This window comes from Pinus tabuliformis, chromosome 1_2, assembly GCF_031772625.1.
Source record: "Pinus tabuliformis cultivar Carrire ecotype Pingquan chromosome 1_2, CPIR1, whole genome shotgun sequence".
Classification (NCBI taxonomy): Eukaryota; Viridiplantae; Streptophyta; class Pinopsida; order Pinales; family Pinaceae; genus Pinus; species Pinus tabuliformis.
The window spans coordinates 1,120,082,631-1,120,096,843 of NC_142298.1; the positions used below are offsets into that span (position 1 = coordinate 1,120,082,631).

Below are 14,213 nucleotides of genomic sequence, written 5' to 3' on the forward strand. Positions count from 1 at the left end.
CCATGTACATTACTTAAATGCTCAAGAAGAGCTCTTCAACATAATTTTGACTCTTTGACTTTCCTAGATCTATGGAATAATAAGAAACTCATTCATATAATTTATAAAAATAATATTTCTTTTTCTTGACAAGTACAAAGATCAAAATTATATTGACAAATACCGAACCTAGTTACACTTTTCTTCAACACGTTGAGCCTTTATCATGAATGCGTGGTCCCTCCTTGGGATTTGTGCTGATCCTTGAGGGTGTGCCATGTGTGGAATAGGTGGGGCTACAGTGGAGACAAGTCCCCATGAAACTATCCATCAAATATCCTCCATAGGTTCCCATGTGCCTTAACTCCACAAAAAAATCGATTTTCCAAGTCAGCAACTGCTTCATTTATTGCCAAGAATTTGGTTTCTTTGTGTGGGCCATGTATTTATGATGCAAGGTGCCAAATCATCTCCCACTTGTTCTTTGACTCATTCCTTTGACTTGAGACAATTTCCAAGTCATTTCCATGTCATTTCGTCATATGGAACTATTTATTTTTCTCCATTTAAATTTGTTTTTGGTTTAATTTATTGTCAGATTTCCAATTAAACTTTGGAAAAATGGGTTTTGAAGGTCTAGAACATATTTTTTACCCCTCAAAGTGTGTTATAGTAGAAAGTTGAGGGTGAGAGGTGTAATTTTGAGCATATATACCCCATACAACTTTAGACATCATTGATAATATTTTACATTCATATTTTATTCAAATTTCCGCCCTGCGTGAAATTAAAAAAATTAAAAAATGACCCCTAGACCTAATCAAATGCCACAAAATTTTACAGGTGATCTAGTATGGTAATATACAATGACTCTAGACACTAGGACTCACCCAAGGCCTCACCTTCAAGTCGTATTCCGGATTTGGGGTTATGCTTGGAGGAAAAAATTCAATTAATTATTAAGCCCGATAAGGATTTAATAATTAACCAAGTGAAAAAGATCCTCCCAAAGTAAACTCACTTGATCACAAGGTCCCAAGTTACCTACGTCTGTTACATGACTCAACTCATCATACTAGCATCACTTTACATCATCTCCGTAGGACTTGTGGAATGTGAGTACAACAAAAGAATATGAGAAGAAGAAGTAGAGTTGAAAAACTTTGATGATATGGTGAACTCTGATGGTACATGAATCCTCTGATACATCCTTGGGCATGGAGTCTTCAAAATGTTTTGGGTACATTTCAGTGGACAACATTGCTGAAAAGATGCTTTCAGGACCATCACGGATATTTTGCTGATACCGATATTTTTAACACTACTTTAAAGACTTGCATAATTCAACAATAGACAATATTCAACTAACAAAGATGCTCCAGACAACAATGTTTCTCAGTGATATCAGTTCTGGAAATTCACTTTTCAGCCAACATACCAAGCTGATAAAAATGCCATAATAAGCTGTTATGTTTGTTTCATCACATAACATTAGAATCTGAATAATGATGTAAAAGATAGCTTTCTATTAATAAAAACTCAGGTACATCGCATAATCCAGATCTGAATATTATGGACCTTGAGAGGACAAAAAGTGTTAATTTTAGGTATGTTCTAGATATCCTGACTCGTTGAGAGCAAATTTACTTCAATTTTCCATATTAGTTCAATATCAATTCCAGATTAGCAATCACATTTAGCATGATAGTAAAATGTAGATAGAACATAAACATAAATCGCAGAAAACAAGCCAAGACAAGAGGACGCAAGATGTGGTGCCAGCCAGAGACAAACCCCAATGTGGGGAAACCCTTGATCAATTCTTCTTATGTTCTTCAATAGTTCTGCAGAGAGAGAGAGAGATAGTACATATACATCAGAAGTCAACATTTTGACTTGAAAAAATAAGACAAAGATCTTCACTAAGAGGATAACACATGAGGTAGCTGATCTGGACTTAGGTGATTCTATCACCATTCTGTACCCATCACTGAGCTGCATCCATCACTGTGTTGCACCATGCTGCACCCATCATCACTATGCTGCATCTTATCATGCTGGACTAATCATCACTGAGCTGCACCATGCTGCACCCATCATCACTATGTTGCACCATTCATCATCATGCTGCACCACTGTCATGCTGCACTATGCTGCACCATTCATCACCATGCTGCACTTAACATAATGCATCCAATATGCTGCAACCAATTACACTGAATGCATACCAGCCTTAGCTGCTTGCGATGGCTTGCAGCCTAGCAGAGCAGCTAGGCCATAGTAGCAGACTCCTTCAACAGGTCCAAACAGACAGCTTTTCCTTCAGTCCTCTAATATAGAGACAGCTGCTCCTAATTCATGCCTTAGAACAGCAGTCTTTAACACTACTGCTGCTGGGCTTCTTTGCCTATTTGAGACAGCGAATTGGGGCCTCTATAAGCCTGAGATTAGGGCCTCTTCTAGGCCTCCTTACTGTGACTTAGGGCAGCGTATGTATAGAAGGCTTGTCCTAGCTGAGTATCTTGATACTTAAGGACAGCGTTCAAACTTCTCCATGACAGCATAGAGGGCTTCTTTTCCATGACAGCATAGAGGGCATCTCTTATGACAGCGTTAGAACCCCTCCTTCATGACTGTGTTAGGAATTTTCTTCATTAAGCAATGCTAAGGCTTTATTAGGGCAGCATTAGAAGCCTACCTTCACAACTGTGTTAGGCTTCTTCCATGACTGCATTAGAGTCTAGGACATCCTCTAGGGCAGCGTACTAGGTTCCATGACATCCTTCCATGACAACATATTATATTCTTCCATGACTGCTTGCAAGACTCCTCCTTTGACTGCATTAAGGACTTGCTTCATTAACTGAAAGGTAGGGCAGCATAGGATCTACAAGAAGACGCTTTTTCTTCCACGACTAGGGCACTTCATGGCAGCGTATATCCTAGAGCACTCCCTTTAGATCTCTTCTTCATCAAACCCAAAACAGAATGAAGGGAGATCACAAGAGTGTGTGTATCAAATGACTTAAAGTCCTCTTCTATTTATACTAAAACATGGAGGATAAGTGGGGGCAATTTGGTTGTTGGCCGACCTTGATGAATTGTCCCATAACACAAACTAATATCTCCATGAATACATGTCGGAATCGGATGATCATTAGATCAATCCTACACCTCTCGACAAAAGGAATCCAAGAAAAATATCAGCTGCCATGAATAAGAAGACCCACATGGAGTTTGTCCCTAGTTGCCAATTTTAACAAAAAGTCACTCTTCAAGCCTCTTATGTTGGTAATTCTCTTGAAGTTGGTGTGAAAGAGAAATTCTCTTGGGGAGGGGAAATGCCCATGCTTTTAATTTGTTTGAGAAAATGTTTGAATAATAAGATAAGATGATTTTATTAATGTTTGCAAATGACCAAGAAATAGTCTATGAGTATAATGAGTACAATCAGTGGCCATTAAACTATGGAAGTGTCTAGAACATACATTTGTTTTTAAAAAAGATGTTTTTACTTGAAGTGGATCTCTACAAAAATTCACTAGCCATTCATTTCATTCCAAGTGAAATTTTCTCTCATCTGCTCTTTGTTTGTATCATGGTTAAGGAATGGGTAGCAGCATTTGAAAAGCCTAAAGGGGACCCAACTGCATTCCTGAAGCCCGCCACAACTGCTTTGTCACCGTACTTGAAAGTAAGTTCTGGATATAAAATTTTCTTTGTATTTAATGAAAATAAAAATGTTTAGCTGACGGCCACATTCTCATACTTGTGAATGGATTCTAGTTTAGAATATGCTCACATTTAAGGATCTTTACAATACTAATTTGGTGGGCATGTATATGGTTTGTGCCTCTCTATATGAACTGGAACAATGTATCCATATAGTATTGACTTTTGGTAGTTACTATAAAATTTTGATCTCTTGCAGTTTGGTTGTCTGTCATCAAGATTATTTTATCAGCGCCTGCAAGAAGTGTATAGAAAAGCAAAGAAATATACAAAACCTCCAGTTTCACTGGAAGGGCAGGTCAGTCTGTTTGTCATTTTAGTAGACTCCACAACCATGATTCATTATTAGATCTGTATATTTACATGATACAGCATGTACCTTGTAGTTGTTATGGAGAGAGTTTTTCTACACAGTGGCATACGGGACACCCAAGTTTGATCAAATGGAGGGAAATCCAATTTGCAAACAGGTAATTTTCTTTTTCCTCTTTTTATTATTTCCGTGATGATAGCTACTGAGGAAACAAGAAATTGGGTGATTTAAGTTTATTTTGAAAAACAATATGATGATAATTGGCCTTTTTCTCAAATATGCTTTTTCATTCAAAGTGTGAATTTTATTATGCCTGAGTTCTGTCTTCTCATTTTTGTCTTACCATGTAAATTGATTGTTGATAGTGTGTCTTACATGTGTAGATTCCATGGAATGATAATGATAGCCTACTTTCTGCTTGGAGAGATGGTCAGACAGGATACCCCTGGATTGATGCAGCCATGGTGCAGGTATGTCAAGTTAGTGCTTAATAGCTTCGTGCTTTGTTTTAATCTCAACGTGCTTGGTATGCCTTTTTCATTGCAAGTCCCTGCAGGAATTTCCTATCGTGCTTCTCAATTATTGATATAATATATTTTTATTTTTAATCAAATGGATGTATTTTTTTGTGTTTTCCAGCTTCGGAAATGGGGATGGATGCATCATCTTGCTCGTCATGCAGTTGCATGTTTTTTAACTCGTGGTGACTTGGTACTTTTTAAACTCACTTGCCATATCATTTCATTCAGCACTCTGTAGAGGGTGCCTATGTTATAGTCCTTAGACAGAGAATTTTGTTTACAGTAGTGAACTATTCAAGGAAGATGTTCTTACTGAATTCCCTCTTTTTTATTGAATGAACCCATGATAAATATTTGACAATGTATACAAAAAAAGGTTGAGGTTTGTTGCCAAAATTGGGAATTCTTTGTTTGAGTTACCAAAGGTCGGGTGATTCAATCACCACAACTTCCTGTGTCAAATGGGAGGTTTTGCCGCAAAATCTAGCAGGCCTGGTGCAAATCCTCACTGGATGAGGGCCATACCTTATGGTCTCAAAAAAAAGAGGGTTGCCATTGACACCCCAACAATGTTTTTTCTGCTCTTTAGTTGACTTAAAACCACAAGGGAGGCTTCCCTACATCAACCATAAAGATACTCTAATACAAAGGCTTAAGGTGATGAATTGAAAGGTCTAAAGTTGGATAGAGTATTGGCAAGGCTAGAGATGGCCTAGGTTTTCTATGCTAGGTTTCAAGTGCTCTCAGCCTATACCACCAAATGGGTTGCTATAAGTTAAGGTTTAGCTGATGTGCAATAATATGGCATTCTATGTCATGTAGCAGCCTTAGAAAAGGCCAAAAAGTGATATTCAATAAATAAAGGATCAAGGCCTTCAAATAGAGGCTAGGTTTAGGCTAGGATAAATGATTCTAAGTCTGTTAGGTATAGCAGCAAAAAGGTGTGATATCAGCCCTTTTGAGGTATACTAGACCACACCCTATCTGATATTTTGCTTATAGAGAATTTGGAGAGGAAATTCCTAAATAATGAGCCACCCACATGCACTCAAATTACACTTTTATGCATAAATATGCTTTAGAAACCCTAGCATCTGCCCTAGCCATCTAGGAGAGTGAAAGAGAGAGATTTTACTAACTTTTATGGTGATCAACACACTCTTAGACTTGCGCCTTATCCTACGAGGGTTCAATGGAGTCTTTATGGCATAAATTCAAGGGAAGGATATTGATGGAGTAAGGGGGGATGCCTAGGGCATTCACCTTTAATGGCCTAGCTATTTGTTATGAATAAAATATTCATAAATAACATTAATTAAATAAATAATTTAATTAAGTAATGGCCCATTAATTATGAAAGGGAAAAAGGTCAAAAAGTGTGACCACTCACCTTCATGGCCAGTGAATGGCTATATAGGCACATCGTCATGAAGGATTATAATCACCATTCAGATTTTATTCAATAATACAATTACAAATTGCTCTTAAGACTTACTTACAAAATCTACACACAATTACTTGCATATTGGTGTTTTGTTCTCTAGCAATGGTATAGAAGCCAATTTGCTGCACACTTTGTTCATTCACCTGTTGCAAACCCTACTTGACTTTTGTTCGCGCTGCTCTCATTGTTCCGTCATTCTTTGTTAAACGCTTCGTGCACCTATTCTTAACTACTCCATCGCCAAGCATTCCAGTCAGTGCATCCGTCCATCTCGACCAAGCTCCTGTCGTTCTTCATGCATTTTGACTTGTTTTGTTCGCCGGTCCATTGCTTGTCTCCCCAACTCGTCCAAACCGCCTATTATTCCGACCATGTCCACCTTTTCCGAGCTGTCGTCTTGCACCCTTGCCACCATTATCCTCGCTGCTGTACCTTCCCTGACAATTACTAACAACCTTCGTCTCTGTTGTATCAATTCCATGTTCTGCTATCTCGACCGTCACACCGTTCTATCCTATCCCTCACTGTTTCTTGTCTGCTTTTTTTTGTCTCTTAAGTCTTGACTGTCACCCATGTCACCAATCGTTGACCTGATGTTCCATTGTGACTAATAGTGGAAAAGTTATATCTGTATATAAAGTTAATTAAGTTATAAGTTAAACAATTATATAATTAAATAATTTAATTCATTATATAAATTCTTTTATGTAGTTAATTAATAATCATACAATTTAATTATATAATTAATTAACAATATAATTTAATTACATAGTTATATATATTATTATTATTTTTATATACAATTTAAAAAATTATTATTATTATTCTTATTATTTAATTTAAAAAAAATGGTTCCACCAAAAAAAGGGGCAAGATGGTGAACTCGAAAGAATTACAAGCATACATTACTCATTATAAGGACGAAGTCAATAACGTGCATTATCGCCTCACCAACATAGAAAAGTCGCAAACTTTTTTTTGAGAAGGACAAAAGAAGTTAACAGAAATGATGGAGGAAATATTACAGAAAGATTACAAAATGAAAGAGACTACCCAGAAATTGGATGAGCATAGTGAACAAATCGCTAAGCTAATAGAAAAAGTGGACACAATGTTGTTGCAGTCCACCCCATTTAAGGAAATGGAAAATATTTAGCAAGGTATAGATCAACCTAAATTTTCAGGGCCACCTAGAATTGTTTTTTCAGGAAGCCAGTACTATACCAAGGGTCCAGAAAAAGACTATCAATGAATTAAAAGAGAATTACCTAAGTACGATGGTAAAGATCATAGAGGCACTATTGTTTGGGTTAATAAAATGGAGGCTCTATTTGAGACAAACTTGCCAATTGGTGAATGAGAAAAAATCATGACCGCATTCAACAATTTGGAAGTTGAGGCATATGATTGGTTCTTATGGTGGTCCAACAAATATGAAGCTCGTTCATTCCTTTGGAAAATTTTTGTGGATGCCTTGCTAAATAGGTTTCATGACGAAGAAAAATATGATATCTACGAAAAATTCATTCATCTGAAACAAAATGGGTCTGTAAGCGAATACACCCACGAATGGAAAGTATTAGCTACAAGACAAAGAAAAATGTATAGATGTGGACTTAAGGAGTGTATTTGAGTAGAATTGAAATTGTAGAAGCCCAAATCCATTGAGGAAGCCAGGCATGCAACCAAGATTATTGAGCAAAAACATAAGTGCAAGATATCATCATTCAAGGAAGATGAAGACCAACCTAGATTATTGAGCAAAACATAAGTTCAAAATGTCATAATTCCAAGAAGATGAAGACCAACAACAATACTCAGGAAAAAATAGAAACAAACAAATGTAGGTATTGTGGAGACAAATGGGCATCAGGACACAAATGCCCTAACAAGAAGTTATATACTTATGAAATTGAGAAAGAATCAGACACTTCAAGTAATGAGTCAGAGAAGAAAAAGATGATATCTACGAATGGGAAGTATTAGCTACAAGACAAACAGGGTTTATTGATGAACAACTGCTAAAAATGTATAGATGTGGACTTAAGGAGTGTATTTGAGTAGAATTGAAATTGTACAAGCCCAAATCCATTGAGGAAGCCAGACATGCAACCAAGATTATTGAGCAAAAACATAAGTTCAAGATATCATCATTCAAGGAAGATGAAGACCAACCTAGATTATTGAGCAAAACATAAGTTCAAAATGTCATCATTCCAGAAAGATGAAGACCAACAACAATACTCAGGAAAAAATAGAAACAAACAAATGTAGGTATTGTGGAGACAAATGGGCATCAGGACACAAATGCCCTAACAAGAAGTTATATACTTATGAAATTGAGAAGAAATCAGACACTTCAAGTAATGAGTTAGAGAAAAGGATAAAAAAGAAAAATAATTGTCGCAAGTGTGGAGAAAACTGGATGCCAGGACATAAATGTCAAGGCACATCCTTACGCTACTATAAAATAGTAGATGGGAAGCAAGTTGAAGTACAAGAATGTGATGAAGAAATCATTGTCACACACAGTGAAGATTCAGATTCTGAGGAACCATCATTAGTTGCAATCTCATGTGTCCAACAAAATCAAGGTGAAGGAAGCAATTCTTCAAAAAGTCAAGAACAACAAGTCAATGAAAAATACATTCTAGCACACCTTCGGAAGAAGAGAAACCAATCTCCAAGACGAAAGAACATTAAACTTGCTATTCTACCAACAAACATGACAAGGAGATTTTTCCCTAAAACCTTGAAGCTAAAAGGGCTCATAAGAGGTAGAAATAATTGTATAAACATTGATCTTGCTAAACAACTTGATCTTTGTATATGCCCAATCAAGGACTTGACCATGTCTGTCGCTACTGGAAAAAAGTTCAAAGAGATAGGAGAATGCCGTAAGGTTTCAATCTAGATACAAGAACTAGAGCTACAAACTATTTTCCCTAACACTCAAAGAAATGGATGTAGTTCTAGGTGTAGAATGTTAATGCAACTAGGAAGCTGTACTACAAACCTTGAAGAACAATTAATGGAGTTTAATTGGCAAGGGCGACATTATATATTATATGGTGTTAACATCCTTGACTTAAAGGAAGGTACAAATACTCATGAGAACATCACCAATCAATGTAAAGATGCCACTCCATAGCAATGTGTTCAACTAGAGGAAACCCTTCTTGTTATGCTTTGAGGACAAAGCATCTCTAAAGGGGTGGCAATGTTATGAATAAAATATCCACAAATAACATTAATTAAATAATAATATTAAATTAATGATATAAATAATAAATTAAATAATTTAATTAATTTTAATTAATGGCCCATTAATTATGAAAGGGCAAAAGGTCAAAAGGTGTGGCCACTCACCTTTGTGGCTAGTGAATTGTGAAAATTTTATCACTGCAGCAACTGATTTACTTTTCCTACTTATTTCATCATAAGGTATTCATGAAATTACTTCAACAAACATTAAAATAAATATTGCTGTAGATATCACATCGTAATGCAGAAACAAAAATATGCACACATTGACACAATTATTTTTCACTAATGTCCCCAGAAAAACCAAATGTGGGAAAACCGGTGCAGCAAGGGAGGATTTTATTATTCAGCGATTTTCTTTTACACTAGGGTGCCACACTAGCTTACCCACAGATAGACAAACTTCCATCACTTTCCAAACCAAGCGTAGGCCCTACTAACCTCTGCTAGAACTGAAAACCCTCTGCATCAGCCTAAAACCCTCTGCGTTAGCCTAAAACCCTCTGTGTCAGCCTATTGAGGTTCTGCGCAGCTTCTCTGGGCTTCTGCGTCACTCCTGTAGCCACGCAGGCTCTTCTGGCTCTGCGCAGTCTCTGCTGCCTCTACATGGCTTCCTCTGGTTCTGCGTCTGCCTCTTTTGCGCTGATCTCCCGTCTCTCTGTTCCGTACTTGCTGACTCCTGACTGCTCTCCAGACCACTGGTTCAATTTCTCAGCAAACCCCGCTCCAAAAATTGAACTGACTGGTCACCCTCGGTGTGTTCTCCAAGTGCCCCTCAAGCCCCCTCTTATACTTTTCTGTTGACATCTCAACGGCCGAGATTAAGTCCCTAATCAATGACTAAGATTAGATCTGGCTTGATCCATGTCTTTTGGACCATTCTAACACAGATTCATATTAATGCACATTAATATTTTATTTTCCCTAAATTTAGACTTAGGGACTCTATTAAAACTATTAATTATTTTAATATCTCCTGCTTTGTTTAGAATCCACCCAAACCCTTTCTAGGTATTGGAGATCTCATGTGCCCCAACTTCTCTACCAAATTTCGTGGCTAGAGCACATCTGATGCTACCCCAAATCAACAATCCCTCTTAGCGAGGACTGTGCTCTAGCAATACTCCTCACTGAGGTTTACTCTTGATCATCCAACATCGATACTTGAGCTGATGTTAGGCCTCCCTGCCCAACATCCTCTGCATTGTTGCCCATGGTTCTACCACTGCCACTACTGCATCTGTACAACAACTCCCTCTGCATCTGTGTTGTTGCTAGTCCTTTCTCCCAACACTACATTTGCACTGCACCTTCCTCTGCATTTGTGTTGTTGTTGGTCCTTTCTCCCAACATTGCATCTGCACTGCAACTCCCTCTGCATCTGTGCTGCTATTGGTCCTTTCTCCCAACACTGCATCTGCACTGCAACTCCCTCTTTATTCGTGCTGCTAACAGGGGTTCTTTACCGTCCCCATCTTTTCCCTAAAGTAGTCAAATTTTGACTTTCCAAGGGCCTTGGTGAGGATATCTGCCACTTGTTCCCCTGTAGGAGTGTAGCTCAACTGTACAGCTCCACGTTGGACACAATCTCTGACAAAGTGACACCGAATATCAATATGCTTTGACCTATCATGAAATACTGGATTCTCAGAGAGTTTGATGCAACTTTGATTATCACAAAAGATCCTGGTCGCCTCCATATTTCTTTTGAATAGGTTTACCAACAGTTTTTTAAGCCATATGGCCTCACATGAAGCTGTGTTTGCTGCCATATATTCTGCCTCAGACAAGCTCAGAGCCACAAACTTCTGTTTCCTATTGCACCAGGAGGTTATTCTTGATCCAATGTTGAAATAGTACCCAGAGGTACTTTTTCGATCCACTCAACTTCCTGCCCAATCTGCATCAGTAAATCCACTCAATCTGATATCCTTCCCCTTGTTGTACAAGAGCCCATAATCAATTGTTCCCTATAAATACCTGAGAACGTGCTTGGCTATTGCGCAGTGAGCGCTCTTTGGTTCCACCATGAATTGACTGAGGGTGTTGACAGTGTAGCAAATATCTGGCCTGGTATTGACTAGACACATCAGGGACCCTATGAGCTGTCGGTATAGGGTGGGATCGACATCCTTTTCTTCTAATGCATCAATCTTCTTCCAGTTGGTGATCATTGGCGTAACCATAGGTATACAATCTCTCATCTCGAACCTTTTCAAAATTTTTGTAGCATACCTTCCTTGCCCAAGGAAGATTTCTCCTTCTGCAGCCAAACTTCCAACACCCTAGAAAATAGTGCATGATCATTAGCAAACCATAGGTACAATCTCCATCTCGAACCTTTTCAAAATTTTTGTAGCATACCTTCCTTGCCCAAGGAAGATTTCTCCTTTCTGCAGCCAAACTTCCAACCCTAGAAAATAGTGCATTCGTCCCAAATCCTTCATATCAAACTCTGTGGCTAGATTCTTCTTGCAGTCTTCACTGAGTTTGGATGATCCTGTCAGGAAGAGATCATCCACATATAATACTAAGATAAGTGGCTCGCTCTCTACGACCAGATAGTAGAGATTCGGATCTGCGTCACTCTTGATGAACCCCATATTGTGCAAGTAGCCATCTATTTGACCTTACCACGCTCTTGGTGCCTGCTTTAGCCCATATAAGGCTTTCATCAGTCTGCATACATGAGACTTCTTCTCATGAGTTTCAAAGCCCTCTGGTTGTTCAATGTATACTTCTTTTATTACCCGTTTAGAAATGCCGTCTTGACATCCATTTGATGGATCTCCCATCCCATCTGGGCTGCAAGATATATCACGGTCCTAATAGATGTATACCTGGCTATTGGGGCGAAGGTTTCCTCATAGTCAATCCCTTCCTTTTTAGCATACCCCTTAGCCACAAACCTAACCTTGTACTTTTCAATACTGCCGTTCGCAACATATTTGATCTCGTAGATCCATCTTGAAACTACCACAGATCTGTCTTGAGGCCTTGACACCACATCCTAGACATTGTTTACCATTATGGAGTTATACTCCTCCACCATCGCATCTAGCCAGACCTGATGTTGAGCTACCTCCTTGAAGCTGGCAGGTTCTCCATCCTGAGCTACTAACGCCTGATACCTGTCTAACTGTTTTCGCTCCCGTTTACTATTCCTTGGCTCTCCGACGAAGTTCTCTGCATCACGCAGAATTTGACGAAGCTCCTTGCTAGTTCTTCCTTTGCCAATAGGTGCTTCTGTTTACTCCTCTTCCTCATCCTGAGAATCTTCTTGATCTGAGGAAGGATTCTTCACTTCCGTTGGTTGAAGAGGCATGACCAATGGATCCTCTTTCGACTGCTCCTTGGAAGGCATTTCGCGAGATCTTCTGAAAGCTCTGTCCTCCATGAACTTTACATCTCGTCATACTACTACCTTCCTGCTCCCTGGAAGATAGATCCTGTATGCCTTAGCATTCTCGCTATATCTTGCCAGATACCCCTTTTCTGTAGTCTGATCCAGCTTCTTCCTCTTTTCTTCGGGTATGCGACAATATGCCAAACTCCCAAATATCCTGAAATGACTGACTTCAGGTGTCTTCCCAGTGAAGACTTTCTCTGGAGTAATCTTACCCAATGCCCGATGAGGAGTCCTGTTCTAAACGTAGACAGCTGTGTTGCATGCTTCTGCCCTCAGGAATTTTGGCATATCCTGATCATACAACATGGCCCTAGTTGCTTCTACAATAGTTTTGTTTTTCCTTTCTGCCACCCCATTCTGCTCCAGATTGTAGGGAGCTGTCCACCCTCTTCTGATGCCCTCCTTAGCGCAATAGTCAGTGAAGTACTTATTGACATATTCTCCCCCATTATCTGAGCGCAAGACTTTGATTTTCTTACCTGTCAGATTCTCCACTAGAGCCTTGAACTCCTTGAATCGACAGAAAACCTCATCCTTGGTTTTCAAAAAATAGATCCAATTTTTCGTCGAGTGGTCATCAATGAAGGTAAGGAAATACTTGGCACCACTGAGAGCTTTGACAGACATAGGTTTGAAAATATCTGAGTGTATCATTCCTAGTATACTCTTGGCCTTGTAATTACTCCTAGGAAATATCACCTTGGCATACTTTCCTAGAGTGCATCCCCTGAATACATCATCTCATTCTGTACTCAGATCCGGAACTCTTGTTAGTGCTCTTGAGAATTCTCAGAGCTCCATGGTGCAAGTGACCCATCCTTCTGTGCCATAGTTCGTTCAAGTCTTTGTCCCCATGATTGTCTAATAGTGCCATTGGTGATTCTAGTTGTAATCTGTACAACCGATTAATTTTGATCTCGATCTGCACTTTCTTTTTCTAGCTCGGGTGTTTGACGTATACCTTTTCCTTAATGAAGTAGACATCATAGCCCTTGCCTTGTAGTTGTGACACATAAAGTAAGTTCATCCCCAATCTTGGCACGTGCAACACATTTGTGGCATGGAACCGCTCTCCCGATTTTGTCTGAAAATCTATGGTACCCTTTCCTACTGGAGTACACTTTGCCATGTTCCCCATGGTGTTCTGAAAGTTCATCTTCTCTTCTCGATATTCTGAGAAACACTCCCTAATTCCCGTCATATGCCACGATGCTCCATTGTCTATATACCATACTTCTGATGATGCAACACGAGTCATGCACGCCACTTCTTCTTCCAATCTGGAAGCCAACATAGAGAAATCAAAATATCTCTCTCTTGTGCAATCTTCTAAAAATCTGCGTGAGTCCCCTGAGGTGGATGCCTCTGCATCGTGGTCTCGACCCATAACTAATTTTCCCTTTCTGTCTTTGATTACTTGCATTGATACCATGTGAAAATTCTATCACTGCAGCAACTAATTTACTTCTACTTATTTCATCATAAGTTATTCATGAAATTACTTCAATAAACATTAAAATAAATAATGTTGCAGATATCGCATCGTCATGC

The 14,213-nt window shown here is 38.8% G+C and overlaps 1 protein-coding gene across 1 annotated transcript in view; it reads left to right on the forward strand.

The window, feature by feature from the left end:
* The window catches only part of UVR3 (DNA photolyase family protein), a 303,194-nt gene that overhangs the window by 210,931 nt on the left and 78,050 nt on the right, over nt 1-14,213 (forward strand). The window contains exons 6-10 of the mRNA XM_089396602.1: nt 3,587-3,673; nt 3,911-4,009; nt 4,098-4,181; nt 4,408-4,494; nt 4,664-4,735. Coding sequence (XP_089252728.1) covers nt 3,587-3,673; nt 3,911-4,009; nt 4,098-4,181; nt 4,408-4,494; nt 4,664-4,735 — 429 coding nt within the window. The remainder of the gene's footprint in view (nt 1-3,586; nt 3,674-3,910; nt 4,010-4,097; nt 4,182-4,407; nt 4,495-4,663; nt 4,736-14,213) is intronic.